General features: G+C 36.3%; 1 protein-coding gene across 4 annotated transcripts in view; it reads left to right on the top strand.

The window, feature by feature from the left end:
• ERBB4 (erb-b2 receptor tyrosine kinase 4) overlaps positions 1 to 14,602 on the top strand; it is a 750,739-nt gene that overhangs the window by 408,483 nt on the left and 327,654 nt on the right. For all 4 annotated transcript variants that reach the window (XM_008058078.2, XM_021712356.1, XM_021712357.1 and 1 more), the window contains exon 11: positions 6,474 to 6,673. In XM_008058078.2, coding sequence (XP_008056269.2) covers positions 6,474 to 6,673 — 200 coding nt within the window. The remainder of the gene's footprint in view (positions 1 to 6,473; positions 6,674 to 14,602) is intronic.

Here is a 14,602-nt window from a genome sequence, read left to right as displayed (position 1 = left end):
TAGTTTCCACTCCCACCAACAGTGTAGAAGTGTTCCCTTTTCACCACACCCTCTCCAGCAACTGTTATTTTTTGAGTTATTGATAATTGCCATTCTCACAGGAATTAGGTGGTATCTCAGTGTGGTTTTGATTTGCATCTCCCTGATGATTAGTGAAGTCAAACATTTGTTCATGTGTCTATTGGCTGCTCGGATGTCTTCCTTTGTGAAGTGTCTGTTCATATCTTTTGCCCATTTTACACTGGGGTTGTTTGTGTTTTTCTTTTTAGCATGTTTGAGTTCCTTGTAGATCCAAGATGTTAAGCCTTTGTCAGACCTGGAGTTGGCAAATACTTTTTCCCAGTCTGTAGGCTGTCTCCTTGCTCTCTTGATGGTTTATTTGGCTTTGCAGAAGCTTGTCAGTTTAATGAGGTCCCACTTGTGTATATTATCTCTTATAGCCTGTGGGTTTCAAGTTTTGTTCAGGAATTGGATGCCAATTCCAATTTCCATGAGGGTATGTCCTTCATTTTCTAAGGTTCTTATGGTTTGAGGTTTTACATTTAGGTCTCTGATCCATGTGGAGTTAATTTTTGTGTATGTGGATAGATAGGGGTCCTGTTTCAATCTTCTGCATGTGGTCAGCCAGTTTTCCCAGCACCATTCACTGAATAGGTTCTCCTCTCCCCAGTGGTAGGTGGTGGAGGCTTTGTTGAAGATGAGTTGGTTGAGAAATTGAGGTTTGCTTCTGGAATCTCAATTCTATTCCATTGATCTATATTCCTATACCAATACCAAGCTGTTTTGATGATTGCAGCTATATAGTAAAGTTTGATGTCTGGTAATGTGATACCACCTGCTTTGTTTTTTTGCTGAGGATTGTTCTGGCTATTCTTGGTCATTTGTGTTTTCATATGAATTCCTGTGTTGTTTTTTCTAGATCTGAGAAGAATGTTGCTGGTAATTTGATAGGGCATTGAATCTGTAGATTGCCTTAGGTAAGATGTTGATTCTTCTAATCCATGAACATGGGATATTTTTCCACTTGTTTGTGTCATCTTTGATTTCTTTGAGCAGAGTTTTGTAGTTTTCATTGTAAAGGTCTTTCATGTCTCTGGTTAGGAAGATGCCAAGGTATTTCTTTTTTTTTTTTTTTTGTGGCTATTGTGTATGGAATTGTGCTTTTTATTTGAGTTTCTATTTGTTTATTATTGGTGTAAAGAAATGTGATTGTGTCTTGCACATTTATCTTATATCCTGAGACTTTGCCAAAGGCCTTTATCAGTGTAAGGAGGTTTTTGACAGATTATCTTGGGTTTTCTAGGTACACAATCATGTCATCTGCAAAGAAAGATAACTTGACTTCCTTTTTTCCTATTTGGATACCCCTGATTGCCTTCTCTTCTCTGATTGCTCTAGCCAGGACTTTCAATACTATATTGAACAGGAGGGGTGAGAGTGGGCATCCTTGTCTTGTTCCAGTTTTCAGGGGAAATCATTCCAATTTTTGTCCGTTTAGGAGTACGCTGACTGTGGGTTTCTCGTAGGTGGCTTTTACTATTTTGAGGTATGTTCCCCGTATGCCTAGATGTTCAAGGGTTTATATCAAGAAGGGGTGCTGGATTTTATCAAAAGCTTTTTCTGCATCTAATGATATAATCATGTGGTTTTTGTTTTGACATCTGTTGATGTATTTAATTACATTTATGGTTTTCTGAATGTTGAACCAGACTTGCATCCCAGGAATGAAGCCTACTTGGTCATGATGGATGATTTTTGAGATGTATTGTTGAATTCGGTTTGCTAGGATCTTATTGAGAATTTTACCATATATGTTCATCAAAGACATTGGCCTGTAGTTCTTTTTCTTTGTTGGATCTTTACCTGGTTTGGGTACAATGTGATGTTAGTTTCATAAAATGATTTGGGGAGGGTTCCATCTTTCTCAATCGCCTGAAATACCTTCAGTAGGATTGGAATCAGCTCTTCCTTAAATGTCTTGTAGAATTCTGCTGGAAAGCCATCTGGTCCAGGGCTTTTTTAGGTAGGTAGTTTTCTTATTGCACAGTCAATTTCCTTGATTGTTATTGGTCTATTTAGGGTCTCAATTTCTTCTTGTTTCAACCTAGGCAGGTTGTGTGATGACAGAAAGTCCTCCGTTTCCTTGAGGTTTTCAAGTTTGTTTCCATACAAGTGTACATAGTAGTCTCTAATGATCTTTTGTATTTCTTCAGGGTCAGATGCGACTTTATCTTTTGTGTTTCTGATTATGCTTATTTGAGTTTTTTCCTCTCTTTTTCTTTGTCAGTCTAGCCAGGGGACCATAGATCTTGTTTATCCTTTCGAAGAACCAGCTTTTTGTTTCATTGATTTTTTGTATTGTCTTTTTTCTTCTATGTCCTGGATTTGGGCTTTTATTTTGGTGATCTGGATTCTTCTGCTGAAATTAGGGTTTTTGTAGTCTTGCTTTTCCAGCTTCCTTAGGTGACTTGTTAGGCTGTTAATTTGTGATCCTTCCATTTTCTTCATGTGCGTTTGTAGGGATATAAATTCCCCTCTTACTACAGATTTCATGACCTCCCAGAGATTTTGGTAAGATGTTTCTTCATTTTTATTTGTTTCCAGGTATCTGTTGATCTCTGTTTGATTTCATCATTGACCCAGGAGTTGTTTAGCATCATACTGTTTAGTGTCCATGTCTTTGTGGGTTTTTGGGGGACCTTGTTGGTGTTAATGTTTATTTTTATTCCACTGTGATCCAAGAAGGTGCATGGTAAAATTTCGGTTCTTTTAAATTTGCTTATGCTTGATTTATGGCCAATTATGTGGTCGATCTTAGAATACGTTCCATGCAGTGATGAGTAGAATGTGTATTCTTTGGTCTTTGGATGGAGTGTTCTGTAGGTATCAATTAATTCCATTTGGTCAAGAGTCACATTGAGGTTCCGGATCTCATTGCTGATTTTTTGTCCTGATGATCTGTCTAGGGTTGTGAGTGATGTATTAAAGTCCCCAGTTATGATGCTGTTAGAGTCAATATCTTTCTTTAGTTTTCCTAGAAGTTGCTTTATGAAAGTTGACGCACCTATGTTAGGTGCATATATGTTTAGGATAGATAATTCTTGTTGATGGAATGAACCTGTTATCATTATGTAGTGGCCTTCTGTATCTTTTTTAATTTTTGATAACTTAAGTGATATCTTGTCTGAAATTAGGATCATGACTCCTCCTTTCTTTTGTGTTCCATTAGCCTGAAAATTTGTTGCCCATCCTCTTACTTTGAGTCTGTGCGTGTGAGATGGGTCTCTTTCTAGTGAGATGGGTCTCTTGATGGCAGTATATTATTGCCTGGTGATATTTTATCCATTTTGCCATTCTATGTCTTTTCAGTGGTGTATTTAGTCCATTCACATTCAGGCTAATTATTGAAATGTTAGAGTCGTCCCTATCATAGAGTTCTTATAGAGTTGTTGTTCTTCCACTTGGTTTTTTGTCTTTCTTTTGGTTTTGGGATTGGTTCATATGCATTTTATTCTTCTTCCTGTACTCTTGTGAAGAATGTTGTTCATTTTTCCTTTTCTTCTGTGTTTCGTACTTTCTTAAGTGTTTCATGTAGAGGTGGTGTGGTGGCAGTGTAAGTTCTTAGGGATTGGATATCTGGGAAAGATTTTAATTCTCCCTTGCTGATGAAGCTTAACTTGACTGGGTAGGTTATTCTTGGTTGAAATTGTTTATCTTTTAGCACTTTGAAGATAAAGCTCCAAGCTCTCCTAGTCTGCAGGGTTTCTGTAGATAAATCTGCTGCGATTCTAATTGGTTTTCCATGGTAGGTGATCTGGCCTTTTTCTCTTGCTGCCTTTATGATTTTTCCTTTATGCCTACTTTGTTTAGGCAAATTATTATGTGTCTAGGAGCTGGTCTTCTCATTTGTTGTTTTGCAGGGGTTCTCTGAATCTCTTGTGTTTGAATTTTTGCATCACTGATTAGATAAGGAAAGTTTTCTTGAATGATCTCATGGAAAGTTTGTTCCAGTGTGGTCTCTGTCTCTCTTTCTGCCTCAGGAAGGCCAATTACTCTTAGGTTCAGTCTCTTGAAGTAATCGCTCATCTCTTGAAGGTTTTGTTCTGTCTTTTTGAGCTTGCTTTCTGTGTTTTTAAGAGTTTGGGTTAGTTCTATATTTTGGTCCTCAAGCTCTGAGATTCTTTCTTCTGCTTGGGTAATTCTGCTTTCCATGCTTATCAGTTTGTTATTTATTTCATTCACAGTATTCTTTATCACTGTTATCTCAGATATCAGCTCCTTCCTAGATTCTTCTTGTCTCTCCTCAATTCTTTTTAATCTCTTCATTAATGTCTTGATATCTAGGTTTGTAGTTTGAGACCAGTCATTCTGGGGGCTCTTCATTGTTTGCATTCCGAGGTCAGTTTTCTCAGTGTCTGCCCTCCTAGGGCTCTGGGAAAGACCCATATTCTTCTTTTGGTTTTTCTTCATTTGTGTAGATTTTTCTCTCTCTCCCCTTCTTTAATTCTGTTTTTCAGGGAGGGTGGGATTGCTTTTGTTTCACTTGTATAATCTCCTGTTCTTCCTTATGAGGGTCCTCTGGCTTTGTTCACTTTTGAGGTTGGAGTGTGGGCTGCGGGCTGTACTTTTTGCAGTTTTGAGGTTTAATTGAGGGGGAAGCTGTGATTCAGAATCTATATGCTGATTCCGGCATCCACCAACAGGTGTATGGACACATTGGAATGTATTTCCCACTGCCTTACAATCTGTCTGTGCAGTGGTATGTATGTTTGGTTCCTGGATCAAAAGGAGGTACAAAAGGGGAAAATAATAGAGGAGGAGGGGGGTCAATAGGAAGTTAGAAAGAGAGAAGAGTGAGAGGGAAAACAGACATACATACCAACTACCAGGAGAAAAAGAGACACAAGGCCGGAGAGAAGTGAAAAAAACACAGAAGGAAAATTCCCTAAGGAATATCATTAGCTACACAGAGACAGACAAATAAAATCATGAAACAGATAGTGTAAGTCAGAAAGCAAACAAAAGTGTGCAAAACATACAGTCAGAATGATAAAATCAAAAGTCAAAATAAGAGATCAGACTAACCCTGGAATTTTTCCTGAGTGTCTAAATTCGCTTCAGCTCTGATCTCCAGCCTCGTCCCTTTGCTTTTGATGCAGGCAGCTAGCCTGCTGCCTGGGAGGTCTGCGATGCTTAGTTGTCTCTGTCTGTTCAGCGTAGAGAGGGGCTTTGTCTCCTGTTTAATAACGTTACCCCAGGAACCAAGGTGGAGGCTCTGTTAGGTGGGCAGGGAAATGTAAATCTGCCTGAAGAATAGTTGAGGTGGCAGTTTCAATTTCAGGGATCTTTTCTCTCCACTCATCTGGGTCTCTGGGTGAGAGGCACTGGGGATTAACTGCACAGCTGGGTGCTGGATTTGGGGTGCCACCAGCATGCTGGGGTGGAGGAGAGGGTCGGGTGTTCCCTCCTCTGGAGCTGGGAGCCTCCGATCAGCACCTTACACAAGCTTGGGGTTCTGTTCCCTTACACAAGCTTGGGGTCACGCGCTGAGTGCCTCAGCCAGGGTGGGCACAGGGCTACAGAGCTCCAAAGCTCCAAAGGGTAGCAGTAGCCCTGGGTCCCTCACAGGGTACTTCAGCCAGAAATGGGACTGGTATCTCTGAGGGGTGTGTGCCCAGAGCCTCCCTGAGTGACCAGCAGCTTGGTGCTGGGTGCTGGGCGAGACGATGTAGCCAGGGAGGGAGCTGAGACCCGGGACTCCCATGCAGGCGGGAGTCACATATAGTGGAGCAGCAGCAGCCGGGGGCCACAATATCTGACCCTGCGTGGGACCAAAGGTCCCCGGGCCTCCTACCAGTGCAGCTGGCAGTGGACAAGGGGCTGTGGGAAAAACAGTAATAGTCTTTTTTGGAACTCACATTTGGAGAGTCTCACAAATCCACCTATGCCATCGCCATCCTACTGGAACTCCCAATTTTTTTATTTCTGAGGTATAAATTACAGCTAAGTAGCTACAGCCATTTTCTGCAATATCTATCCTCTGAAAGCATCTCTAATTCTATTAAATAGTTACAGTATCATTGACATCTTACTCTGAGTAGACAAACTCATTTTATACACATTTTTTAGTCTTAACGCAGGATTTTATTGTTGAGGAACTTGAAATTTGAGCTGGGGAAAGAAAAAAAGTGAGCAGATAGTTCAGTGGTAAATACTTAATAAATTGAGATCAAGATAGATTGTTAATAGTTCTAATTCTAAGAAATGGGCATTTTACTTTTAAGGGTCAAATTATTACTTTAAGACTGTCAGTATATAGCAATTTAAAAAAAGAGATATTATTATGAGCACATATGTATTGATTGAGTCTCTGTTAATGCTCTATTAACATTCTTTTCAGAGTGAGATGTGACATCCTTATTTTACTACAGGTTTCCATGACTCTCTTCCATTTTCTTCTCCTCTCCCCATAGTGGCCTCTCCTTGCTTATTCTCAAGCAACAGGGCATCACCTCTCTACATTTCCAGTCTCTGAAAGAAATCAGCGCAGGAAACATCTATATTACCGACAACAGCAACCTGTGCTATTATCATACCATTAATTGGACAACACTCTTCAGCACAATCAACCAAAGAATAGTAATCCGGGACAACAGGAAAGCTGAAAACTGTAGTAAGTACATTACTTGGACATTTAAAGCATAGATACTTTAAAAATCATCTCCTATTTGCATTGGACCAAACAATTAAAAATAATAGGAAATTAGATTTGTTGCTCTCTTATTTCAACCCTTAAAAAAAGGAAAGTTTTTATAACTACCAACATAGTATAAAATAATCAGAATAACTGACTTTTATATAGCATGTTGCATGTTTGCATATCTGTCCTCCAAATTTTAAGAACTCTCCTGTGGAGATTTTGATTGAGTAGGTGTAAGTGAAACCTGGGAAAGTAAATGAGCATCACTGGTAATTCCATGGATCCAATCAGTTGGTAGAAATCCACTCTTTGAATTATCTGTTTGGTTTCAGTGAGTTGGGTAATAGAATAATAGAGCTTTGCTACTTAGGGTCTAAAAGGAAGATATAGTCTTTTGAAAAATGGAAAAAAAAAATACTATCCAAGAAGTTTACTGTTTAAGAAGTTTTAATTTTCAAGAAATGTTCATATTATAAATGTACTTATGTAGTCATGTTATTGTCTTTTTTTGTCATCTATTTTACTACTTATTGATTCATTTAATCACTTCTTTGTTACACCAAAGCAAATAATGTTTTTATAGCCACATAACTATGCCATTCTTATCTAATACCTTGATACTTCAATGATGAATGCTTAATTCTTCCCTGTTTTCTGCACCGTACTGCTTTTTTCTACATCCTATGAGTGCCACTATTATGCAGATTTGGTAAATAGTGAACAAAAAAGCTCAGAACTCAAAGTATCTGTTTGCAAATGGATATTCTTGTGAGCATGGAGTCAGTTCTTTCTAAAAATCAGGGAAAAGGGAATTTTCTTCTTTGATCTCTTCTTCAGAACACTCTAAGGGTACACAGAAATAGTGATTGTGTTCATTTGTATGTGTGTGTGAATAAATAGTAGATTTTTTTAAAACAAACTCTTAAGATGACAACATGACTTAGGTTTACTCAATTAAGTAATCAGAGAATTAATTTATTTATTAATACCTCTCTTTGTTCCAGAAAAGGTTTAAGTCTAGCAATTTTCATAAAATATAACATAAATTGAAACTCACTTATAATTTGACTGTTTTCAGTTCTTAGAAATATTTTACAAATAAATGAAATCTATCGCAACATGAAGTTACTGCTTTGAGTCAACTTAAGTTTTTACATATTCTTCTGTTCCACATAAAATTGAACAATATAAATCTTATTATGTATCAAGATATGCATATACTCATTGAAGGACATTCATCCCTTTCATTGAGCCTGAATTATTTTCTTGGTTTTGCACATTACGAATTTCCGACAGAAAGTTTCCTTTGCTTTTTCTCTAATACCTAGGCTTCTTACTCTGCATTGCCCAATGTATGCCCCAAAGTAGGTGGTTCATGGCAGTAAGATAGAATCTTCTCCAACACAAATTTTAAAAAAATCTCCTAGTCAGAGCTATCCTCTCTTTTTCTTCTACTTCCTTAAAAAATAGTACCACAACCTTTCAAAAACAAGATTTAACTATAGAGATAAAATAATCTAAAGGAAAACATAAAAGAATCAGAGGAACCATTTTTCTTTGACAAACTTAATCAGTTTACAAGTCCTTTATTCATATTTTATATACATGAAAGTAAAAACAAGTGAGAAAAAGGAAATACAGAAACAAATTAAATATAGAAAAGCAAGGCTGGGCGTGGTGGCTCAACCTGTAATCCCAGCGTTTTGGGAGGCTGAGGCAAGAGGATTGCCTGAACTTAGGGCTTTGAGACCAGCCTGGGCAACTTGGTGATACCTTGTCTCTACGATAAATCACAGAAACTAACCAGGCGTGGTGGTGTGCGCCTGGTGTTACAGCTACTTGGAAGGCTGAGGCTGAAGGATTGTGTGAGACCAGTAAGTCGAGGCTGCCGTGGCCGTGAGCATGCCACTGTACTCCAGCCTGGGCAACAAGAGTGAGACTCCAACTCAAAAAAAAAAAAAAAAAAAAGGAAAAAGAAAAGCAAGATGGGAAACAAGATTTCAATAAATTATATTATGTTATTTCATACCTCTTTAAAACTTTTAAACTTTTTAAGCAACCAAAAGACAGTGAATAATAATGATGGTAATCTAAGATGTTTATAAACTTTCAGTGTTATGCTTCTTACACTGAATTTAACCATTTTTCAGATCATGAATTATTTTTTATTGTTCTTTTCACAAAGAGTTAACTTTGTAGTTTGGGGAAGAAATGAAGCAGTTAGGAGAGACACAATTTTGTGCTGCTATAGTATAAAATCAAGCACACCATTTTTCATTTTGAGCATCTTAGAATAAATATATTTTGCATGAAATCCATTTATCAAAATTTGGACTTCAGTCTCACAGCACACTGGGTTCATAAAAATACCATAAGCCTGCATTTTCAAAAATGTAATTACCCTGTAAACTTGACCTCTGAGATGCTGCTGATGTTTACAATAAGCCAGCAGTGGTTCCCCACATATGATTAAAACCTTCTTGTCATCCCCAGTCCTATCTGTAAATGGGAAGGTCTACATGTTTCTTCATTTACAATACACAGTGAAGATTACATTTTTAGAGATTATGTCTTTGTATACCAGACACACACAAGATATGCACAAGCACACACACATATTTACCACAACACATAGGCATACATGCATATATAGCATACATGTGTGTATGAACATGCACATACAACACAAGTCCATGCACATACACCCAGAGCCTGTGTGCACGTGTGCACTCGTGCACACGCACACACACACACACACACACACACACACACACGCATTCTTACATCCCCACCTACGCATACACAAAGTCGCTAGAAAATACTCTGATCTATATCTGGGAGTTGACTTGTTAACTTAAAAGAAAAGGCAACCCTTCATTTGTAACATCATTTTTTGGAGTTCAACATGATTTAAAGCAGGAATGACAGTAAAAGGAAAATTTCACCTCTTCAATAACGGTTGACAGTGGCTTGAGCAATCTTACTCTTTTAAGTCAAGATTTCAAAGCCGACTTTATAGTTTGAAGAGATTGAGATTGAGGGACACTCTAGGACATGAAAAGCTAGAACATTTTCTGCCTCTGTCGTTTATGTGGTTATAGTACTAACAAAATGGCAGTGCTGTGTGGAAGAAGTTTTAGGGTAGGTTTATAAAAGCATTTGAAGTTTCTTAAAATATCTAAGCATACATTTTTAACACTGAAATGTAAACAGTACAGAGATATATATTACGCCAACCCATCAGAATCTGAGTTATATCTGAACTCATACATCTCATATCTTAAAAATATTTGTATAGATACAGTTAAACTCAACATAAATGAGAGAGAAATTAAATTCATTAATTTTTTAAAATAGAGATATTTTTATTTTTTAAACTATAATAATACCTTTTTCATTGTTAGAAATCTAAACAATCAAAAAATATATAAAGAAGATATAATTTTTGGTGGATATATCTGCAATGGATATAGCTGTATATAATGAAATGTATATTTTCACAAATAAATAAGGTCATACCATTTATCTTTAAATACTGTTTAGTATCTATGTCTTCTACTGAACATATTATGGGCATCTCTCATGCCAGTATATAGAACTCTTTCTTATTCCCTTTAAAAACTGTGTATAGAATTATTGGTATTTGCTGAATCATTACTATGTGAATAATATTGCAAATTATTTTCCATTTTTCATATTACTACTGCCACAATATATATCCTAGTTCAAAAACATTTTGTATTGTGCAATTATTTTCTGAGACTAAAATCCTAGGAGTGGATTGGTGTAAAATTGTTCTTCTACATTTCTACAGCATCTTTCAAAAATATTGAATCAGTTTACTTGTCCCAAATACTGTATTATAGGAATGATTTGGACCACTCTTTACAGCATTGGATATTAACCATGGTTTTAAATTTCAGTCATCTAAAAGAAGAAAAAGAGGTCTTTTACATTTACATGATAAATCTATCATTTACATTTTTATCTTGTAAATTGCCTTATCGTGTACCTACTTTTTTTTTTTTTTGCCATTTTCCATTTGGTTATTGGTCTTTTTCTCTTCTAAATTTGAAAGAGCTCTTTACAAATTAAGTACATTAAGTTTTGTTCCTTCATGTGTTTATGAATAACTTTTCCTCCTACTAGTGCTTTTAAACATTTTGTTTTTAAATAAACCAGCATTTCATGTTTTTATATAGTTAAGTGAATGGATTTTTTTTCAAGTTTTTTATCTTGTCATATTTTTAGACAATTATGTTTTTCTCTCTCCCCCCCCCCCTTTTTTTTTCTGGAGTCTCACTCTGTCGCTCAGCCTGGAGTGCAGTGGCGGCTCCCGGCCACTGCAGCCTCAACCTGCTGGGCTCTGGCGATCCTTTCACTTCAGCCTTCCAAGTTGCCTGAACTACAGGTGCGTGTTACCATGACCGGCTAACTTTTTAAATATTTTATTTTATTTTAGAGATGAGGTCTCGCCAAGTTGCCCAGGCTGGTATCGTACCCACGGGCTCAGGTAATCCACTCGCCTTGGTCTCCAAAGTGCTGGAATTACAGGCTGAACCACCTAGCCCGGCCGACAATTATTTTTTTCTAGCAGTTTAAACTAAAAGTTTTCAATTCATCTGGAAGTTTTGGCCTAGCAGTTTTAAAAATCTTTGATTGACTAGGATATTGATTCAAATAATTTATCGAACAACCCATCTCTCCTCACTGATTGCAATATTTCAGCTAATCAGTTAAAATCATTTATCTCTCAATCTACCTATATAGTTTAAATCTTTCATCACCATTACCCTGTAAAGTATAATTAACCCCATTTTAAAAATGAGTATATAGATGTTAAGAAAGTTAAATAATGTTCCTAATTTTAGAGCTACTAAAAAGTATATCCAGAATTTGAACTCGGTGTCTGTCTGATTTCAAAGTCAAGTCTTCATTTCATCATAATTCTCTCAAAAAGTAATAATTTTTTATTTAAAAAATATGCTGATTTACTGAACTATACACTACATATCATAATATTCAGGAGTACACCTTAGAGCCAAATAACCTGTGTTTTAATTCCAGAAAAACTCTTTACTATATGACCTTTGGTCAACTATTTAATTTCTCAGTGCCTCGGTTTTAACATTTGTAAATGGAGTTGATAATAGTATACACTCATTGAATGCCACTTCAAAGGCAGTACTATATTGTTTTAGCTACTATTACTACTATTATAAAATATTCTTTTGCTATTAAAAAAGTTTATATATTATACCCTCATATATATATAGATTGCATGGTTAAAGAACATTTAACTTTTACTTAATGAAAAATTCCTTCTTGGGGAATAAAAATAGGAAAGAGAAATATCAAGTGTTTTCCTTTCTAGGCAGAGTAAAAAATTTACTTTGTTAAAGTTGTGAATTATAAATCTGCAAGAAGAACATCAACCAGTGGGAGACATGACAGAAATAAGAGCAGAAATTAATAGGAAGCTGAACTTGAAGAATTTGAAAAAAGATCTTAAGATCCTAAGTGGATAAAAAGTGTATGTTTGAGAATCCCTTAAAATGTCTATTTTTCCTTTCTCATCTAATTAAAACATTTTTAAATTGGCTTTATGAAAAGTAATAGAGTTGGTGCTTTAAAAACATCCACTAAAATATGAATTTTAGAATATTGGCTCAGGAGACAAATATTTGGTGATGGGAAATACTGTTTATAAAGAAGTTAGATGGGATGTGAATATATACATTTATCTATGGGTTTGATGTTTCTGAAATTTAATAGTGGAAAAATCTACCCCATTGAACATGAATTTTTAAAAAGGTAATTGAAAAAGTATAGTTAATTGCTCATGACTGACCTCTCTGGGTGACAACATGATCCAATTTTACAGTGACTCACTAAATATCCAGAATTTAATTGGGGCAAAGAGCTGGTGAGTAGGGAATAGAAGGTATCTGACAAGATGGGGAATAAAACCACGTATGATTAACTTATCTTTTTATTTATTTTTCTCTGATAACTAATTAAAAACAACAAAATACAGTGATAAGCATTTTACTTTCTATAACATCATAAGAGTTGTTGGCTTTCTATACAATCACAACAAATTTGATATCATCATCATCACCTCTAATGAGCTGTTAAATTATAGAAAATTAATTTTGATTATAAATTAAGATTTATCCTGTTTTAAGGAAATATTGCTAAGGTGGCAGAGCTTCTTACTTTCTTACAGTGCCACATTTTTGCATTTAGTTTGTTCTCTCCTAATCCAACCCATACTGTTTTGAGTAAATGTGCATTTGCAAGCAAAATGCTACCTGCCAGAATGCAGTAATCATTCCTTGAACTTGTTAGCCTGGGAAATTAGTGAACACCACCACACTTTTTATTAAGCTAAAGTGTGTCCCTTAGAGTATAGTGAAGTCACCAATCTTCTAGAGTAATCAGAAGATAGAAAATCTTAATTTTACTTCTAAGATTTTCCTTTGAAAATTACTAAAGTAATATATCGATACACTGCTCTTTGTGTAAAAAACTTCAAATAAGATTTTGTTATTGTGTTTGAAACAGCACAGTGTCTAGTTACTAACAATTATACAAAATGTTCTCTATGTTCTTATCAAAAGGGCAATAAGCATTTGCAGGGTGCATAAGACTTAGCAAAACTTTGGGTAACATCTATTTAACCCATTTTATGTGGTGAATGGGTATGTCTCAGTATTTATTCCTCCACCTCTAGTTCCCCAACTTATTTATTAACCCATCATAATTTTTATGCAAAGAAATATAATGCCATCCCCCTTAATCTATATCTAACCTTGCCTATTCACAGAACTTACTGCAGTACAGTTTAGTGTTTACAGTAGGCTGGGTATTGACTCCCCTCACCCCCAAGAATGGCCACCTTCATATCCCTAGAACCTATCAGCTATACCTTATATGACAAAAGGGACTTGGGAGGTGTTGTGGATCTTAAAATGAAATGATTATCCTTGGTTATTTGGGCGGGCTACAAAAATAATCACATGGGTCCTTAAAAGAGGGAGATAGAAAGAGATTTAACTACAGTAAAAGAAAAGGTGATGTGACCATCCATGGCAGCAGAGGCTAGAGTGATGTGGATACATGACAATGCCAAGGGGCCTCTAAAAACTAGAGGAGGCAAAATACTAATTCTCTCCTGGGGGTTCCAGAAGTAGCCAGCCTTGCTAACACCTGGATTCTAACCCCTTGAGACATTTTGGACTTCTGACCTCCAGAACTTTGAAAGACTAAATTTGTGTGCCTTAAAACAATTAAATGTATGGTAATTTATTTCAGCAGCAATGGGAAATCATATCAGTGTTCTTTTAGTGACAAAAGTCCAAATCAAATGACTTTATGCAAAAAAGAAAGCATGTTAATTTGCAGAAATGAGAAGTCCCAGGAATACTAATAGTGGAGCCAATGGTTTGGCGATTACCAGGATTCTATCTTTCTTTTTGTTTTATTCTGTTTTCCTTTTAGGCAAACTCTTCTTCTTCAGGACAGATGGTTGGCCCTGGCAGGGATATGCTAAGCACATCTATAGCGTTGATGAGCACAGATAAAAAAGCTCCACTTTCTTCCAGACATTGATCCTTCTTGGCTCATATGCCTATCTCTGTTATCACTATTATCTCATTGCCTCTGATGGTTCAAAATGTTTTCAAGTCAATCCTATCAAAGCAACTAAAGTGATATATATATATACATATATATTTATTTATTTTTTTTTTTAATTTTTTTTTTAGTTGAAGTCTCACTCTCTCGCCCAGACTGGAGTGCAGTGGCCACTCCCTGCCACTGCAGCCGCGCCTGCTGGGTGCCGGCGATCCTTCCGCCTCAGCCTTCCAAGTAGCTGGAACTACAGGCGCATGCTACCAC

Source organism: Carlito syrichta, unplaced genomic scaffold (assembly GCF_000164805.1).
Source record: "Carlito syrichta isolate Samal-C Ts95f unplaced genomic scaffold, Tarsius_syrichta-2.0.1 Scaffold303208, whole genome shotgun sequence".
In the NCBI taxonomy this organism is placed as follows: Eukaryota; Metazoa; Chordata; class Mammalia; order Primates; family Tarsiidae; genus Carlito; species Carlito syrichta.
This window is presented reverse-complemented; position numbering and strand designations above follow the sequence as displayed.